This window comes from Anguilla anguilla, chromosome 14 (genome assembly GCF_013347855.1).
Source record: "Anguilla anguilla isolate fAngAng1 chromosome 14, fAngAng1.pri, whole genome shotgun sequence".
NCBI classification, from domain to species: Eukaryota; Metazoa; Chordata; class Actinopteri; order Anguilliformes; family Anguillidae; genus Anguilla; species Anguilla anguilla.
In genome coordinates this window covers 24797981-24816104 of record NC_049214.1, presented here as the reverse complement: position 1 = coordinate 24816104, position 18124 = coordinate 24797981, and the positions used below count along the sequence as shown (strand labels likewise).

The 18124-nt window shown below is 43.0% G+C and overlaps 2 protein-coding genes across 4 annotated transcripts; one reads left to right on the top strand and one right to left on the bottom strand.

Annotated features, from left to right (window-relative positions):
* Positions 1-1741: 1741 nt before the first annotated feature.
* Positions 1742-12791, top strand: katnal2 (katanin p60 subunit A-like 2). Its single transcript, XM_035390185.1, has 16 exons — positions 1742-2041; positions 3113-3183; positions 3667-3833; positions 4299-4335; positions 4680-4803; positions 5869-5967; positions 6541-6636; positions 7513-7590; positions 7989-8087; positions 8840-8903; positions 9319-9437; positions 10117-10208; positions 10633-10743; positions 11028-11190; positions 11352-11454; positions 12000-12791. Exons 1-16 carry the CDS (start codon positions 1991-1993, stop codon positions 12137-12139), a joined length of 1614 nt encoding a protein of 537 aa, XP_035246076.1. The 5' UTR covers positions 1742-1990; the 3' UTR covers positions 12140-12791.
* Positions 12792-13301: 510 nt separating this feature from the next.
* On the bottom strand, positions 13302-16917 carry hdhd2 (haloacid dehalogenase-like hydrolase domain containing 2). Of its 3 annotated transcripts, none has more exons than XM_035390047.1 (7): positions 16825-16917; positions 16093-16201; positions 15533-15741; positions 14885-14969; positions 14341-14557; positions 13968-14031; positions 13302-13720 (listed from the first exon to the last, which is right to left on the bottom strand). In XM_035390047.1, exons 2-7 carry the CDS (start codon positions 16191-16193, stop codon positions 13617-13619), a joined length of 780 nt encoding a protein of 259 aa, XP_035245938.1. In that variant the 5' UTR covers positions 16194-16201; positions 16825-16917; the 3' UTR covers positions 13302-13616. The 3 variants fall into 3 exon arrangements, with proteins under 3 accessions (XP_035245938.1, XP_035245940.1, XP_035245939.1); XM_035390049.1 differs by having other exon boundaries at positions 16817-16880; XM_035390048.1 differs by having other exon boundaries at positions 16728-16864.
* Positions 16918-18124: the final 1207 nt, after the last annotated feature.

The window sequence follows — 18124 nt, the reverse complement described above, 5'->3', positions numbered from 1 at the left end:
CATTTAGCTATGTGTAACAAAACTGCAAAGCGAGTTCTCAGCCAAAACAAGCTGTACAGCAACCGGAAGTACGCATGGACTGCGGCTGCCTCTGCTGTGTGTACAAACAATTTAAGCTCCCCATTAAAGTCAATGAGGAATATCGGACTTTTGAAGGAAACATAAAAGTTCACCAACTATATTTTGAAATCTTTACGCTTCATATATTGTGAAAATGTCTTTATGCAAATACATTTTTCCATAGCTTAGGCTACATCAAGTAATATATATGGAGCACCAAGGCATAGAAAATGGCATACATATCCCTTTGACACAAATCGATCTGCCGAACTGGCAAAGGAGAGAGAAATCCAGAGAAAGAAAGATAAGAATGAAGCATATCTAAATATGGTGTCAGGGGAGCCATGATTTATAGAGGTGAGCCCTGTCTGCATCAGAAGATGGGCAGGGTTTGTGCTGTCCTGACTGCAGTGGGAAGTTCGTTCCACCATCAGGGGGCCAGAACACAGGGCCGGATCTGGCAAGGGGGGCGCTCAGTCACTTAATTTCCTACTCTTTCTCTGCTCGAGAGGCTTAGCCAATCATAATAATGATCTTCAAAATAGCAAATAAAATAATTTAAGCAGATACAAAATCATATTGGGAAAAACACACAAAAAACTTGTCATTCATTACGTTTCTTTGTAAAGTGCTTGCATAATTTCTTGCTGAAAACTGTCCTGAGGTTCAGAGTTGTAGCTTTCAATGACTGACAGTGATATATATCCAGTTCTTTTCATGGACAGCCATTCCACTGTGCTGCCAGCTTGCATTCAGGCATACTCTAGAGTCTTCAAACATGCAGAGAAATACTTGGAAATATTGAAATGTATTATTTATCTGCAGTATGAAGTTGTGTTCTGTGGTTCTCGTTATCCTTTTGAGAGTAGGGGGTGACAATGGAGAGAAATACTGTTACTTTATTACACTTTGAGCAACAAGAGAGTGCCCTGCTTATTGCTTCCTGCTGCTATGCTGGCAGTGTGACAAACTGGGGTTAACAATTGCCGCACTTGACCCAATATGGATGTAAATACCCTGAAAACAGTGCTAACAGTCTGCACTTTAACCTCATATATATAGTTTCATTTCAAAACCAATGTGCTGTAACACAGAGCCAAAACACATTGCGCCCTGAAAAGAGACCCCCCAAAAACTAGTTATATCTGGTAGCAGATTCATTTGTAATGTCTTGTAATCATTTAGATATTCTGATGCAAATGCAACTGTAACAATAAATCAAGTTTGTCAATAAAAAAAGAAAAGAAAATAAAGACTACTGCCATTCTACACAGAGCTTCATCCTGTATATTTATTCAGTAGGATTGACATTTGTTTTGGGTACTGTGCCAAATTCAATAATATGATTACTTTTTTCATGCTGCCACATTTTCTTACAAGGTCGACAGATAGACTGGCTTGCTTGCCTACTAGCCAGTTTGCTTTTGAGCTTGCTCTCAAGATGATTAGTTAATTCCTGCGTACTTCTTGAATTTTTGTGTCAATATTAATATTTTGAAAGCAGTTTGATCTTAGTGCTTGTCCACCGCGTTACCAGACAGAGAAAACATTTTACAGACACCGTACTCGACTGACTTGACTTGCATGATAACTTGTATATCTTGTAATTTTCGCCACCATCTTCCTACAGTCCTTTATTTCTCACACACGCTGGTCCACCTAGTGGCGCTATATACTCTCACTGGACGACACAACCGTTCAGACTGCTAATTTTGTGGTTTCACAAGCGTGACAACAGCTGATGATTGCTCAGAAGTGGGATAACGGAACTGGTGATGTTATGTATTTGGGTTAAAAATATTACAGCTACTCACACGAGATGCATGCAGTTAATCCGGTTGTTTAATCAATTATAATTTAGCTGGCTGGCTCGTTTGCTGACTGAGTCAAGTAACAGGTTGAAAACTAAGTTACTAGCTAACAACCAACAATGGAACTTTCATATCAAGCCATCAAAACATCAAAACAAGCCAGAGAGGCAGTAAGTATTGAGCCCATCTCATCAGCTTTATGTCCTTAGTGTGAAGGAAATTAATCTACCAAGTGTCATTCAACAAGTAAAATTTATGCCTAGTCTACATATTGTTTGCTAAGTCGAGAGACAGCAGTGTTTTCCTAATTGAATTAATGACAATGTATTTGTTTAGTTTACGAGCTAGGTCTAGTTAGATAAAATGAGTAGTGATGTAATGTTTCATAGCTAACTCAACAAGCTAGTCTACCTACCATTGCCTACATCTGGTCTATAAAACGATAACCAAAACTAACGTTAGGTGTCTGGTTGTTTTCTTTATTTCATGTATACGTTAGCAGACATTAATGTTCTTTACTGTCGAGAACGAAGGGCCATATTTGTATGTTGTCACAATAGATTTTGTTCACTTTATTTTATGAGATTAGCTAGTTTAGCATGTTTAGCTTTCCGTCCCCCCCTGCCGCATTGTATCTGTTGCTGGGGGTGGTGGAGCGGGTTGCTAGGCGACGGCGACGGCGAATGCCAGCTTTCTGGTGTCGGAACTGTGGGTGGCGCTGTTTAGTCAGCAAGGTAGCCTGTCAGTAAAAATGTAAGCTGCTAAAAAAAAAAAAAAAACAACGTGCAAATTCGGAAGCATGGAATGTCCAACCAGAGAAAAGGTTTTAAAATAATTAGTTGATCAAAGAATATCATCATTCTCAATTTAATTTAGGAAATTAAACAATTACATAATGTAGTCATGATACCTGGTCAAATAAGCTAACATTCATTTTTATTTTGTGTTTTTTTTTTCTTTTGATGACAACATCTTTATCTGTGTGGATAAACTCCCTACATTGACTGCAAAAACGGGGTAGTCAAAGTGGCTATTGATCTCAACCAGTTTTAATTTATTTTGTTTGATTAACAAGTGTCTCAAATGTCTGAATAATGAACAAGTAAATGTAATCCCAAGGCAATACTGGGTGTTAAAAAACAGTTGCAAATGGGCAGCCCAAACTGATAAACACGAGTGATGGGTTTGAAAAAAATACATGGAGGCAGACCTGCCAATCATTAATTTTTCCTTCACTTCAGGATGAGATGCGAACAGAGGCCAGAAGAAGAAGTTTACTTGTACTCATTTTCAACTATTTAATGGATGAAGGGTAAGTACCGGCAACTATGCCCTGTCCTAGTCCTGCAGATCCACAGTATTGAGGGTCTTAGGCCTCGACCACAGGTCACTGTTCAAAGAACAGTCTTTAACGAGACCCACCATCTGAGAGTTCCCTCCAATAAGGTAATGGGAATAAAGTATATAAGGCCCAGAGTCAGTTTACTGTTGTTTTTTTAAAAAAATGGCACAATATACTGTACATTCAGAAATATTCAAACGTGCAGATGTAAAGTATTCAGAAACTAGAAAGTTAAACTTACCCTGGACTTCAGCTCTCGTGAACACTTCTGTAAAACATATACTGTACTTGTGCCGGTCCCTGTGGATCTCCAGGGGCCACAACTGATCCACAGTCCACCTCTGTAAAACACCCACTGTACTTGTGCCGGTCCCTGTGGATCTCCAGGGGACACAAATGATCGGCAGTCTTGTGCATTCATGTTATTTACAGCATTCTTACTGGTTTTCTCAGATATGTGGACACCGGCTGCACTTTAGAACAAGAAACCAACTTAGGCTTGCGTAGGTTTGAAGTCTGCGACAATGTGGACTTGGACACCATCATCATGGAGTATGAGAGTTATTATTTCATCAAGTTCCAGAAGTATCCCAAGCTTACAAAAAGATTACCAGAAACAGGTTCGTTGTTTCTTTTTGAACGCATGTTATTCAGATGTCACACAATATATTTTTTTGCTATGGTTTCAAGAGTCCCTATGCAGTAAGGAAATGTCTGGACCATCAGTACCACTGGTGTTAGAAATGAGATGATTTATCAAAATCCACTCTTGCTAACAGCAATCAAGTTATCTTTAACTGCAGTTGTCACTCGTGGGATGACAGTTAAGAAGTTTTTAATAATTTTTGAACTGAAGAAAGTGCAAGCAGCGATAATTCTTTTTCTTATTATTATTAAGCAGGTGTTGGTAGCCTTTAGCTATAAAGTCATCATGAGGGGTACACATGTATTATAATGATAATAATAATAATACACCTCTTCTTATTGTTTCTCTGTCCTTCTGGGGAAGGTAGTAAATGTAAATTTTGTATAAACATGCGCATAAACTTATTAAAATTTTAATTGCTTCCTTAATTCAAATGTAGGTGACAACAAATCGACAAGAATTTGTGGTAAAAAGAGGTGAGCACTGAATAATCTTTTCATTTTTTTTTTGTGTCTGGTGTGTCACCCTTAGAGTAATAATAGATGGGCCAATCAGTATCTAATCTCACTGTCATTCTCTGTGTGCAACTTCATTTTCAGGAAATTGGCAGAGAACAGCACTACTGTGACTTAAGGGAACACTGCTAGTTCAGTCCATAATTACAAAATAAGTTCATTTGTACAGTGCTTTCCAAAGTGTTCAAAGTGCTTTCCAAATAAACGTAAAACGAAAGCGCAGCCTTGCATTTTAGTTTGGGCACATTTGGGCACATGTAATTACCGATGGGAGTATAGTAAGTTGTGCTAATTTTATCCCGCAGGACCCCCTATACGGGGACTCAAGCCTTACCCAGGATAAACTCCAGTCAGCGGCCCACATCCAAATGCGGTCTGAAGAAGACGGAGTCCAAGATGGCCGTCAGGGACGTGGATAAAGACAGTGGTGTGAGTGAGTCTGCCCTTCTCCTTTTCAGCTGTTATCACTTAGCATCAGACCTGGGTCAAATACGTATTTATTTCAGATTCAAATACTTTTCTGTGCTCTATTGATCTTGCCTGGTGTAACTGAGCCTGCCAATATGACCAGAAGGCGAGGTTTGCACTTTTTGAGAGTATTTCATTGGTTCCAATACACCAGACAAGATCAGTAAAGCGTAGAAAAGTACTTTAATCCAAAACAAATACATATTTGACCCAGGTCTGCTTAGCATACAGGTCCCAGAGAAAGCGGTATCTTCTACTGACCTGGCTCAGATACCTACTTAAATATTTAAAGTACTTTCACATGAATAAATTCTGGAGCAACACACACAACTGTAACTGAGAAATAAGAAGTGATGCAGCATACAGGCTTAGCTTTTAGCTTGAATTTACAGAGGGGAAATAGAGAGGCTGAGGACCGTGGAAGGATGGGGTCTGTTGGAGGGACTCGGTCTGTGGAAAGGCGATAGTCTAAATCCTCATTCGGTCCAGGGAACCTTGTAGCTTTCACAATGTAAAATCCAGGACGGTTTTTTTTTTTCCAGAAGTTGTTTTAAGCGGTCTCTTCTTGTGACAGACTCGTTAATAACCTCGAGGCCAGTGGCTGAGGGATGAGGGATGGGCTGACACACACCGCACTGCCGCAGGACACAGCGTGTTTATGTTCAGACAGTCTGTCTCGTACCCTGTGCTTACTGTGGCATTTTAACAACACCGGCTAAATTTAGCCATGTTTCATTGCGCAGATAATTAAATATTTGACCCTGGTCCCTTGACCCAGTTTGCACAAAGGGAAGACCAGACTATATTATGGCTGTGTTTGAGACTGTGTACCATCTGCACGTAACATACTAACTGTGATGCAAAATGAGTATGTAGTATGCTTCACGAGCAAAGTCTATTCAGTACATTTGAGTATGTGAAAAGTGCCCGGATGTATGCCACATGAGCAGAGACATCTTTACGCAGCCCAAGTTGGCGGTGCAGTGTGTGTGTGTGTGTGGGGTGTAATAACAGTGCCTCCTACAGGAGAACGGTCTGTCCGCCGCACACGAGACGGCGGAGTTTGGGTTGAACGTGTCGCCCATCATGCGGAACGGGGCAGCGGAGGAGGCACAGGTGAAGCGGGTAAGGATGTCACATGATGAAGGTGACCAACACTCGCAAACTCCTCTTCCTCCTCAGGATGTGGAAGTGATGCCTCTCCTATGAAATGTGTTTAGTCAGCGTAACCACAGAACATAGGAGGAGGCATATGTAGTACATGTAGGGGGCATATGTAGTACACATAGAGGGCATATGTAGTACATGTAGGGTGCATGTGTAGTACACATAAAGGGCATTTGGGCATGCATAGTACACAGGAGTCATGTAGAAGTGGGTCATGCTAAATTTCCCAGTGATATGTACTGAGAAGCATCTTCCCACACAGAAGGTTATTTGTGCTATAATAGCTTAACCAGGAATCTCAAAGCAGTGAACCATGGTGCTGAAGACCAATCCTGGCACAGTGCCCGCTAGAAAAGGATGAGCCCTGATTGGCTGAATTGTCCGTTCTGGCCTTACGATGCCCACTGGTGTCTGTCTAATGTTCCTTCTTCTCCCATAAACCTGGCTGTTCAGAAAGACCCAACTATTTCAGTGTGTTTCACAGGGTGTGGACCTCACCTGTGTCTACCTGTCCTTCTGTTTCTGTCACAGGGACACCTGATTGACTATCGAGGCCTGATCCAAGATGCCATTAAAGGAGCCGCCTGCAATACCACAAATGGTTTGAGCTGCAACCCTGAACCCTCGGTAGGGCCCTCCATAGTTTGCTGTGATTGTGTGCTCTCTTATTGGCTAATGCCACTATGTGTAGAACTCTATATGGCGCATCAAGAAGGTCATTATTTAATGTAAAAGGAAATCAGGAAATTGTGAGATATTATTTTTCATTATTTCTTTGTAGAAAATGTATTCCTTGGTGAATTTGTTGCATGATTGATTCCTTTAGGACAGACCTTTATTTGCTCTTCATTTATCCAGTCTGACTGAGATCAAAATCTCCTTTTCACAATACTGCCATTTCACTAACCCTAACCCTCTCTCTCTCTCTCTCTCTCTCTCTCAATACTGCCATTTCACTAACCCTAACCCTCTCTCTCTCTCAATACTGCCATTTCACTAACCCTAACCCTCTCTCTCTCAATACTGCCATTCCACTAACCCTAACCCTCTCTCTCTCTCTCTCTCTCTCTCTATCTATCTATCTCTCTCTCTCAATACCGCCATTTCACTAACCCTAACCCTCTCTCTCTCAATACTGCCATTCCACTAACCCTAACCCTCTCTCTCTCTCTCTCTCTCTATCTCTCTCTCTCAATACTGCCATTTCACTAACCATAACCCTCTCCCACTTGATACTGCCATTTCCCTAACCCTAACCCTCTCTCTCTCTCTCTCTCTCTCAATACTGCCATTTCACTAACCCTAACCCTCTCTCTCTCTCAATACTGCCATTTCACTAACCCTAACCCTCTCTCTCTCAATACTGCCATTCCACTAACCCTAACCCTCTCTCTCTCTCTCTCTCTATCTATCTATCTCTCTCTCTCAATACCGCCATTTCACTAACCATAACCCTCTCCCACTTAATACTGCCATTTCCCTAACCCTCCCTCCCTCTGGCAGGAGCGCCTACTCAAGCCACTCAGTGCCTTCAGTGGGATGAACAGTGAGATGAGGGAGCTGGCCGCTGTCATCAGCAGGGTAAGGGGGGTTCATATCTCTGCTGATTATGCACAAATATAAATCAGGACGATTATTTCAACGACTCAGTGCTTTATTCTGTTCACAACTCGTTAGGTTAACTTTGTACCTGTCAGGAAAGACAGGTCACACTATGCATGAAGCAGTTATTTCTCATCACAGCTCAATGGAAACTGCACATACTAAAGACAGACAGATTTTCTTAAAATAATGTTGCAATAATGCAAACAACACAGTTTAGAACAGCAGACGCACTCAAACCTGACAGTATGTGTGCAGTAACATTCTTACCAGCAGAGGGCAGCACAGAGCTGTCACATTGGGCATATTCAGCTTGCGTGTGAACGTGTATTAATGAAGGTCTAAGGTTCCCATCGCTCTCCTGTCTTTTCCTAAAGGATATCTATTTACACAACCCCAACGTGCGGTGGGACGACATTATCGGGCTGGAGGACGCCAAGCGATTAGTCAAAGAGGCTGTCGTCTACCCCATTAAGGTGCGAGGCCTCAAAACGCCGTGATATTTTCTCACCCTGCCTCCCAGATTAGACTCTGAATATGTCTCCACTAAAGGGTACTGGGAAGCACGGCCCGGTTATTTCTTAAGGTGACACTAAATCCATACTTGAATACCACCAAATCCGGCACTTAAGAGCCTGTCCTTCATGATTCACTCGCGTGGTGATGACAACAAATAAGTGTCTGTCCCCTGACATTCTTTTTCCCCGGCGGCTTGTTGTCGAACCGTGTATTTTATACAACCCCCCTACCAAGGCTGCATCCTAGTCATGACCCCGACCTATCCCGGAAAATCAATTCCGAAATTGCGCCGGTGTCACATCGCCGTTCGTCTGCGAAGCGGCGGGTCTCCGCTCTCCACGCGGCAAAACGCGTCGGTTGACTGATGAACTGGCGGTGCTGCATTAAGGATAATAAAAGACTCGCTTAAATCCGTTACTCAATTAATTTGTGACACGCGAGAAGCTCGGTCCGGATCTGCACATCTGGGTTATTTTTATGGATGGCAATGCCAATACTGATTCAGGAGATGTATAACATTCACACAGCATACTGGGTGCACAGAGTTTGCCCATTAGGACCTTTTACACCTGGTGCACATCGCACATAAAGCATAGGTTCGTATTGTATTTGTGAATTAAAACCAGGTTGTTTAATTTAAGCCAGCAGTAGAAATCCAAATGACTGAGGAAATGCTAATGCTGTGTCATATTCCGTTTTCTTTCTCTAGTATCCACAGCTGTTCACAGGCATTCTGTCGCCCTGGAAGGGTCTCCTGTTGTACGGACCTCCTGGTCAGTGACGTGCATGGAACTCCCTGTTCCAGTCTTACCTTCCTCTTACCCTACACATTACACTGACTTTACACCATACACTTCCTGTATTTTTCCTGTAATACACCCCCAATGATTATCTTCATAAACGTGAAAAGATAATTTACTTATGTATAACCTGGCCAAAGGTAACATATAACACACCGAACATACAGGTCCCAGTACTGACTCCTGTGGGACCCCAGTTATTTATCATAGAATCACCAAACCTGGAATCTGTCTCCCTGATAGATAAGAAATAAACCAGTTAAGAGCAGAAATAAACAATAATGCCCCCCCAAGCCTGTTAAAATACAATGAGGTATCAAAAGGAGCACTGAAATGAGATCAAAACTGGAACCTGTCTCTCCCCCCTGACCTTTTTGCTCTCTCTCAGGCACGGGGAAGACTCTTCTGGCCAAGGCTGTAGCCACTGAGTGTCACACCACCTTCTTCAACATCTCCACGTCTACCATCGTCAGCAAATGGAGGGGAGACTCTGAGAAGTTGGTTCGGGTCAGTGGCCGAAATTATTTTTTTTTTTTGCTTTTTCACCCTTTTCCTCCCCTATTTGGAATGCCTAATCATACATCAGTCCTCATTACTATCAAAAATCCTTCGCTATCAAAAAGGAAGAGCACAGATGAGCATGCGGTGTCCTCCTAAGCACGAGGAACAAAACGCTGCTTCTTTACCAGTTCACAAATCTGGCTCACACAGTCTCAGGGGAAGACATTTCCTCTGCATCTTTACAGGTTGACTTGTAGCTTCCTGATTAGCCAGTAGGGGACGCTAGAGAAGAAGACACAGGTCCCTGCCAGCTGAGCTCTCCCTAATGCCAGGCTACACTCTCTGCAATTATTTGTTGCCCTGCGTGATGCCGGCCAGAGTCACTGGTCAGGATTTGGACTGTGGGTCTCAACCATGAACTAGGACAAGAACGGAGTCTTAACCGGATGAGCCTCCCAGCAGTCCCTACTGATATATATTTCAGTTACGCCTTCAATGATCCTGCCGTTCTTTCATAATTCTGTGTGCTGAAATTTCTCACCGTTTCATGTTTACAGGCTCTGAGGTTGAGTGGAATGGCCTAATGTACACTTATGTTTCAGCCATTTCTATTGACGATAATTGACAGTCTGAGAACAGAGTCTCATTCCAGCACTTTAAGTTGACTGGTATCTTTCCCCTTCAGGTTCTTTTTGAGCTGGCCCGGTACCACGCCCCATCTACCATTTTCCTAGATGAGCTGGAGTCGGTAATGAGCCAGAGGGGAACAGGACAAGGGTGAGGTCCTGACCCAGTGATACCACCTTTCTACAAATATACTGCACACAGTCATAGAAACTGCATTTGAGTCATACCAAGGGAAATGGACCAGGCTATCAGGCCCACACTAGCACAGTAGCAGTAACACAGTAGCACTAGTTCAGGAGCAGTAACACAGTAGCACTAGCACAGTAGCGTACCTGCAGGTGACCATATTTAGGCTGCTGTGTGGTCTGTTTGAACTGCCCAGGCACGCACAACAGCCTGACCTTTACATCCAGCTGTCTGATTTAGTAGAGGACACATGATACATGAATGAACCTGTGAAATCAGAGTAAGAAATAATGTCCCCAGAGACACGCAGCAGCGTACTCACCACGCTGGCCAAGCTATCTCCTGCTCTGGCTTCAGGGCCCAATGCTGACTGTTTTCTTTCCACCAGAGGAGAGCACGAAGGCAGCCGCAGGATGAAGACTGAGCTTCTGGTCCAGATGGATGGACTAGCGCACTCCGATGACCTTGTCTTTGTGCTGGCGGCCTCCAACCTACCCTGGTGAGCACTGATGTTAATTAATTCTATTACTTACCATGGGCCTTGAGTCAGTTTCCGCCATTTTACATTAGAGTTGGGGGTCCGATTTAGCTCAGGTGATCTAGAGGAAAATAATCAAGTCCCAGCCCTCACTCAGGAAGTGGAGTACAATGTTACTAGGCCTCACTAAGGAAGTGAAGTACAGTGGTACTAGACCTGACTCAGGAAGTGTAGTACTGTGGTACTAGACCTGACTCAGGAAGTGTAGTACTGTGGTACTAGCTGTCTCTCTCTCTCTCCGGCAGGGAGCTGGACCACGGTATGCTGCGGCGGCTGGATAAACGGATCCTGGTGGGGCTGCCGTCTGAAGCTGCTCGCCAGGCCATGATCACTCACTGGCTGCCTCCGCTTAGCAACTCCGGGGGCGTAGAACTGCGCACCCAGCTGGACTACAGTGTGCTTGCACAGGTGTGAAGACGCCAACCTCTCTCATTAGATTAAGCAGAACTCTATAATAAACCTTCACGGAAAGCCACTGTGATGATTCACATTTACGTTTAGCCATTCAGCAGCACCTCTTATCCAGTGTGACATTATGGAAGGAGAGATGAACAGTTTTTCCGTTGCAGGAGATGGAAGGTTACTCCGGCTCGGATGTAAAGCTGGCATGCAAGGAGGCCGCCATGAGGCCCGTTCGGAAGATATTTGACGCTCTCGAAAATCATCAAGCAGGTGAGGCGTAATTATTAAAAGTAAAAATGGTCATGGTCAACTATGCGAATATCTCTTTCAATAAATATCATTAGGGAAAATTACTTGCATACTGCAAGCATGAGGAACAAAAGCACATTTCCACACTAAGCATTAATGAGATTAATACAGATAATTAGCGCTTACAGGTGTGTGTAGTAATCAGGCTCAAACTCAAATAGCAGGACTTGTATGTCACCAGTTTGCTGGACCTGAATAAAACAGGTCCAAGTCAGCATGGTGCATGGTGCAGTCTGCGAGGTGATCGACTATCAAGCCCATTTACCCTGGGCATGTCGAAGTGTCCCTGAGCAAGACACCTAACCCCTAATTGCTCTGGTGAATGCGAGGCATCAATTGTAAAGCGCTTTGGATAAAAGCGCTATATAAATGCAGTCCATTTACCATTTACCATTTACTAACCTCCTTGGTCACCAGGGGGATCAGTCCCCCACCAGGGCACTTTCTGCACTGTGTTCCCATCTCTGTGTTTCTGGTATTCTGAGGCAAAACATGTTTCTTAAAAGGCAACTCCAAGATGCCCATCATTCAGCTGGAAACCGTCACAACTGCAGATTTCCTGGATGTGCTCGCGCACACAAAACCCTCAGTCAGGAACTTAACAGAGAAGTATATGGCCTGGGAGAAGGAGTACCAGTCAGTGTGAGATGACACATCTGCACTGTGCACACACACACACACACACATACACACACTAACACATGCACGCACGCGCACACATGCATGCACGCACACACACTCACACTTATATACACACACACACACACATACACACACACGGAGGTGTACTGTGCTCTGGATGTTTTTATTCCAGCTTCTTGCACATGTACTCCTTGCTTTGTGAAACCCTATCAGTGGCGTGTGCTGCTCCCCCTGCTGGACAGATGCAAAAGAGCAGCTGAAAAATGTGTATTAAGCAATGGAAATCCTGTTACAGGTGTGATGCAGTCATTTAAACTCTACAGAAAATGTCCCATCTTGTGTATGCACTACATTATCACTAGAGTTTGTGTCAGTGGTTTATTCCGATTTCTTACACGTTTTTAAAACCAACATTTTTTGTAGGTGATATTCTGGATATTCTGAAAAGTATAACTGCTCTTTTTAATGTAACAGAGCGGTTATACTTTTTCCTTAAAATATTTCCCAAAATATGTTTTCATTCTGTTTTGAATTTTTCTAACATTACTTTTTAAATATTGTACTAAACAAATCAAATATTGGCTAGCACAGGAGGCAATGATGACAATACAGACAAAATCTCAATAATAAAATGGACAATTCATCAGAAGTTGTCATACTTTGTAGAATTTCTTGTTTGATTCATAATTGAAGTGTCCTGCTTTGCTTGAGCCTGCCACACTCTACAGCTGGGATGTACTATCCCAAGATCCTTTCCTTTGTGTGTGCTGCCTGTCTGTTGTCTTCGGAAGAGGGTTCAGCCAAAATGACATACAACACAGTGGCTCCATTTCCATGCTAAACGCACACTCACATATTGCAAAAAACAAAGGAAGGAGCTGGAGTACGCTGGAATCTGTGTGTGCTTGTATGTGTATGAGAGAGAGAATGCATGTGCACGTGCGTGTGCAGGGATACAGTGCTGTGAAAAAGTCTTTGCCCCCTTCCTGATTTCCTCTATTATTGCATATTTGTCACACAGAATGGTTTGTATATGTGCGTGTGTGCGTGCATGCTTTCATGTGTGTGGAGCTTGGAGCTTTTCCCTCCATTGTGTCTGTCACTGCAGGCAGAGGAGAAAGCAGCCATAGATGTAAAGAGACAGAAGAGAGGATTCAGAGGGATTCTTTTTCCCTGTTTATACTGAACTCAATGTATTTTATTGTATTGTTTTGTTACATTTACTGCCTTTTATAAGCATCATCACGGTTAAACACTAATGTGAGTCGCCCTGGTTTGTGAAGTCAGAAAAGGATCATCATAATAAGCGCTGTTCCTTTAAAGGGGCGAGGTTTCAGGGCCTGTGACACAGCCATGCATCCAATCACATTCAGCACAGCCCACCGTTTCCCAGCATTCCTTAAGCATCCAAAGAGTCTGTGAAGTTTCTGTGAAGAGTCACACCTCATACCCGTACATAACTCTCAGAGTCATTTCATTGGTCACATGAGCTGCTCCAGGATGTAGTCCACCGCCTGGGGGAAGCCGGCACAGGTCGCTAACGGCAACGGGCTGATTTTGTTCTCGTCTCCTGCCCTGTATTTTCCTGGAGAACAGAGGTTATGCGTTAATTGATAGGATACATGAAAGGATAGACCAATTTTGTTGCGTAGCGTGTATAAATATTTTAGATAATTTTTTTGACACTCAAATTTAGTCTTTGGAAGTCCCTTTTTAATATTTTGTGTGTGTAGTATTATTAGTGCTGTAAGTTTAGTACAAGTGCTATGTGTTTAGTATTAGTGCTGTGGGATTAGTCTTTGTGCTGCATGCTTTGTACTATAAGCTCTCACCAGTTTGGACTAAAATTCCTCGAAGGCCAGCATTTTGGGCCCCGCCTACATCATCTCTGGCGTCCTGATGGAAGGAACAGACTCCTGTTATTACAGCGCAATCACAGACAAGTGGCTCTGGTCCACACATAAAGATATGGAGTTTCACTACTTTAACCATTTCAGCCACGGGATAAAACTATTTTTTTCCTTTCTTTTTGAATGGAGCCACATTCAGTAATTTAATACTAAATTTAGAATACTTTAATTCAAATCGTGCTTTTCAAACAATGCATGCAAATATGATAAATAAAAAGCATAAAATTTGTGCAACATTTGGTGCACATCCACCAAAAGGAACAGGCATAAACACAAGTCCCAGGTTAGCACGCACGTCACCGATCATGACGGCCTCCTCGGGTGTGCAGTCCAGGTCCCGGAGGGCCTCGAGAAAGAAGGTTTTTTCGGGCTTGCCGACCACAGTGGCGCGGGCGTCCGTGGCGTACTCCAGCCCCGTCACGAACGGGCCGGGTCCCAGCGCCAGGCCGTCCTTGCGCTTGTAGTACCGCGCCTTGTGCACCGCGATCAGCGGCGCTCCCTCCAAAATCAGCCTGCATGCGGGGGAAGAATTACCAGGGCGGACCCAGAATGGGGGGGAAAGATTACTTTTTACCTTCAATTATGAGCAGAATTCACATTTCTTTCTTGAAATTAGCTGATGACAGTTCTTGGCCATATCTAGACCAGCTCACCACAGGTTTTTTTTTTTCCAGTTTTGACCACATTTGGTGTCATTTCATATGTTTACCCATAGCTGAATTGATCAATAAATCTAAAAAAACATGAAAAGGTTCAGAGGGATGTTCATGCTGTTCACAAGGACAGCATATATTTGTTCCCATATACATTTATTATAATCTGGCACACTAATGTCTCACCTGAATGCCTTGTTGAGTGTCTGATAATTGAAATGGTCGGGAGCAAGTCCAACCACGACAGCATTAGGATCACTGGTCTCAATACCTATAGAATAAAAAAACAGATAAACTTTACCTTGCAAATGTTCCCATTTTGGATGTTTGTAATCCAACATGATATCAGTAGTGCTACTAGTTACTTCCTAATGGTCTCACAAGTGTGAGCAGGGGTAATGAAATGGTTAAACAACACAGTAAACTAGCAAACAGTCAGCTGAAAATGGACTACATATGAAAATCCTATTTGCTGAAAAGGAATCAAATATTTCCTTACGAACAAACATTTAAGAAGGGCCCTGAACAGAGCAGGCAGCACTTCCCCTCCAGAGAAGTGCTTCCTGTTCCCCAACCGTACACCCTTCACAGAGTGTATGGTAAAGGAACACCCTTCATAGAGACTATGGTCAAGGAACACCCTTCATAGAGTGTATGGTAAAGGAACGCACTTCACAGAGTGTACGGTAAAGGAAAACACTTCACAGAGAGTACGGTAAAGAACAGCCTCAAACTCCTGCACACCTAGTAGCCTCTCTTTGCCCTGCCTTCCCTATGAAAAGCTTAATTCCCTCATCCAGGACCCCGCACTTCATGTGCCTCCATCCCGCCAACCTGCAAAGTCCTCCAGAGCGCTGTCCTCCAGCAGAAGGAGCGGCCGCAGGCTTCTCCGCTCCACCAGGCCCCGGGCAGCGGTCAGCGAGGTGAAGATCTCCCGCTCCTGGATGGAGAAGTTGAGCCGGTGCAGCCTGTCCAGCAACGACCGCTTGCTCTCCTTCGTCGTGTTGGTCACAAACTTCACAGCCAACGGCGTTTCCCGTAACCTGAAAGAAGAGAACCCGGCTGAGCCAAAACCTAATGCTCTTACCTGACGCAGAGAAACACTGATTCTGGGTGAAACTGAAACCAGAGGAAATTCCGTTGCTGTAACAAGTAACATAAATCTTCAGTAGCCTCAGTAGTTTTGGGGGAAGGACTACGTAACATTGAAAGTGCGTAGGGGCAACAGTAATTAAAGCCATCAATGTTAAGCAATGTTTGTTAAACTCCCTGATGTTCATAAAATGACACCATTCCCCTTTGCGTTATGTTCACATTGTGGAAAGAAGGCCATTGACTGATCTGTCCATGGCCTCTCAGGTGCAGAGATGATTGTTCTCAAAGTACCAACTGACCTTTTGAGGGCTTCCGGGGCTCCAGGCACCACTGTGTCTTCAATGTGCAACGTGCCGCTCAGGTCAATCAGCACGGCTTTCAAAGCCTGCCGCATCGCCATGACAACGACTGCGAAACAAATGACACAATTGGAATATCGTATGAGTGTTCAACTGTAACATACATTTAAGAGCAACATTTCTTTTATAAGCGTGATTTTGTAGTGGATGGCTTTGTTCACACGCTTAAAGCAGGACTCGGCAGCACACTGGTTACTGACATAAATCGCTCCTTTAATCGCCTGTTTTTATGCGCATTTTGTGCCAAGGCTTGCAGTAGGCTAGTAGCTATCTGCAGGGGGTAAGATATGCAGATAACTGTCGTCCTCTGCAATAAACACTGAAGTATCACCCTGTGCATTGCTTTTTATTAGGGCATATTAATTGGCGTCATTATTAATCGATATAGCCATGTACTTCAGTGTGTTAATTGTTTTAAATTTTGGCATTAAAAAACTTTCATACATCCAGGTTTGGCAGAGGGGTAGACAATTCGGAAATGATGCAGCCTATAATGCAGAGCATAAATCGAGCACGTCCACCACTTAGTGCTGCTTTGGCACAATCCTTTAGTCTCTTTTACAGTATCATCTCACCCGAAGCTGTTCACTGACTGCGGTCACCAATAACCCCGCTAATTACATTTTATTAACGAACACTTATGCATATGTCTACATGGAAACACCTGCTGACCCGATGTTAGCCTGCTCTGTCTCTTCCTTCAGCCTCCAGTGGTTCTTCCAGATATTCTAACCGAGGTGGTTCCGGTGTTAGTGAAAATAAGTTCCCACGAAAACTCATCCCCACACACTCCTGCTCCGTCATTAGTATTTAACAATTCAAGTACATATAGTATTTCACTAATGGTTAGGGGCGCAGGAAGCGAGGGGCACATGCCACTCCCAATACTGGAAACAGTTAAACAGTTAAAGTTAAATAATTGTACCGAAGAACTTTCGCTATGGACTTTTATTTTGAAACGCACACTGCGGGAGCGCAGTTACACGATACAGCAAATATCAATTGGGTACATTACATTCATTTTATACATATCATTCATTTATACATCATCGTGCATTTTAATGTAGTCCAATCTTTAAAAAGCCACGAATTAAATCGTGCAGTAGGTAGCCTGCCTACTAACCGGTAGGCTCAGTAGGTTGCAGTCTTTAAAAATCACCCATTCAAATCGTGCACCGCGAGACTGTGCGAGCAAGTTTGCCGTCGTATGAGTGGATGGTAACGTGAATACTGCGCGATTACCCTACTATTAACATGTTAAAATGAGTTGCTTGCATTGGTCAAATTGTATTATATGATGAAGTTGTATGTATTGTTCTATACGTAATACTTTGAACATGCACTAATTGACGTTTCTGGGGGCCTTATGAGTATCAAAGAATAGAACTTTTTTGATTCCATCATGAATCTTGCTATCGGTAAACATAAATATAATCCGAAAAAATAGATTAAAGACTGTTTGTATCATATAACATAGAATTTTGTTCAATTAACTTTGTATTAACTTTTAAACCTATTAAGATTATTAGGCGTATTAGGCATATCAGATCTTTTTTATATTGAAGGGGTGGCATCCTTGTGATATGCAAATAATACAACAAGTAAATAGAAAACTAACAAGTAAGAAATATTGAAAGGACCAAGAGCACTGGGCACTAAGCGTTAAATGCTATGCTGTGATGGATAATCTTAAACTTAGATTTAAGGCTAGTAACAGCTGCTCTGTCTCTTATAGCCTTAAGCCTGAAACACACCGCTGGATTTTAGAAAGCAAGTTAATTATTATTTTTGAAAAACACATAACCATAAATCCAGAAGTTGGGGTGACACAGCGCACAGGTTTTAAAATTGGGAATTTTATGTGTCCCCCACCACAGGACACCATTTTGTGAACCAAACAGTGCTGGGTACTACACTGACAGTGCCCTACATGTTTATAAATGAATACATAAATATCAGTGTATTAATATAC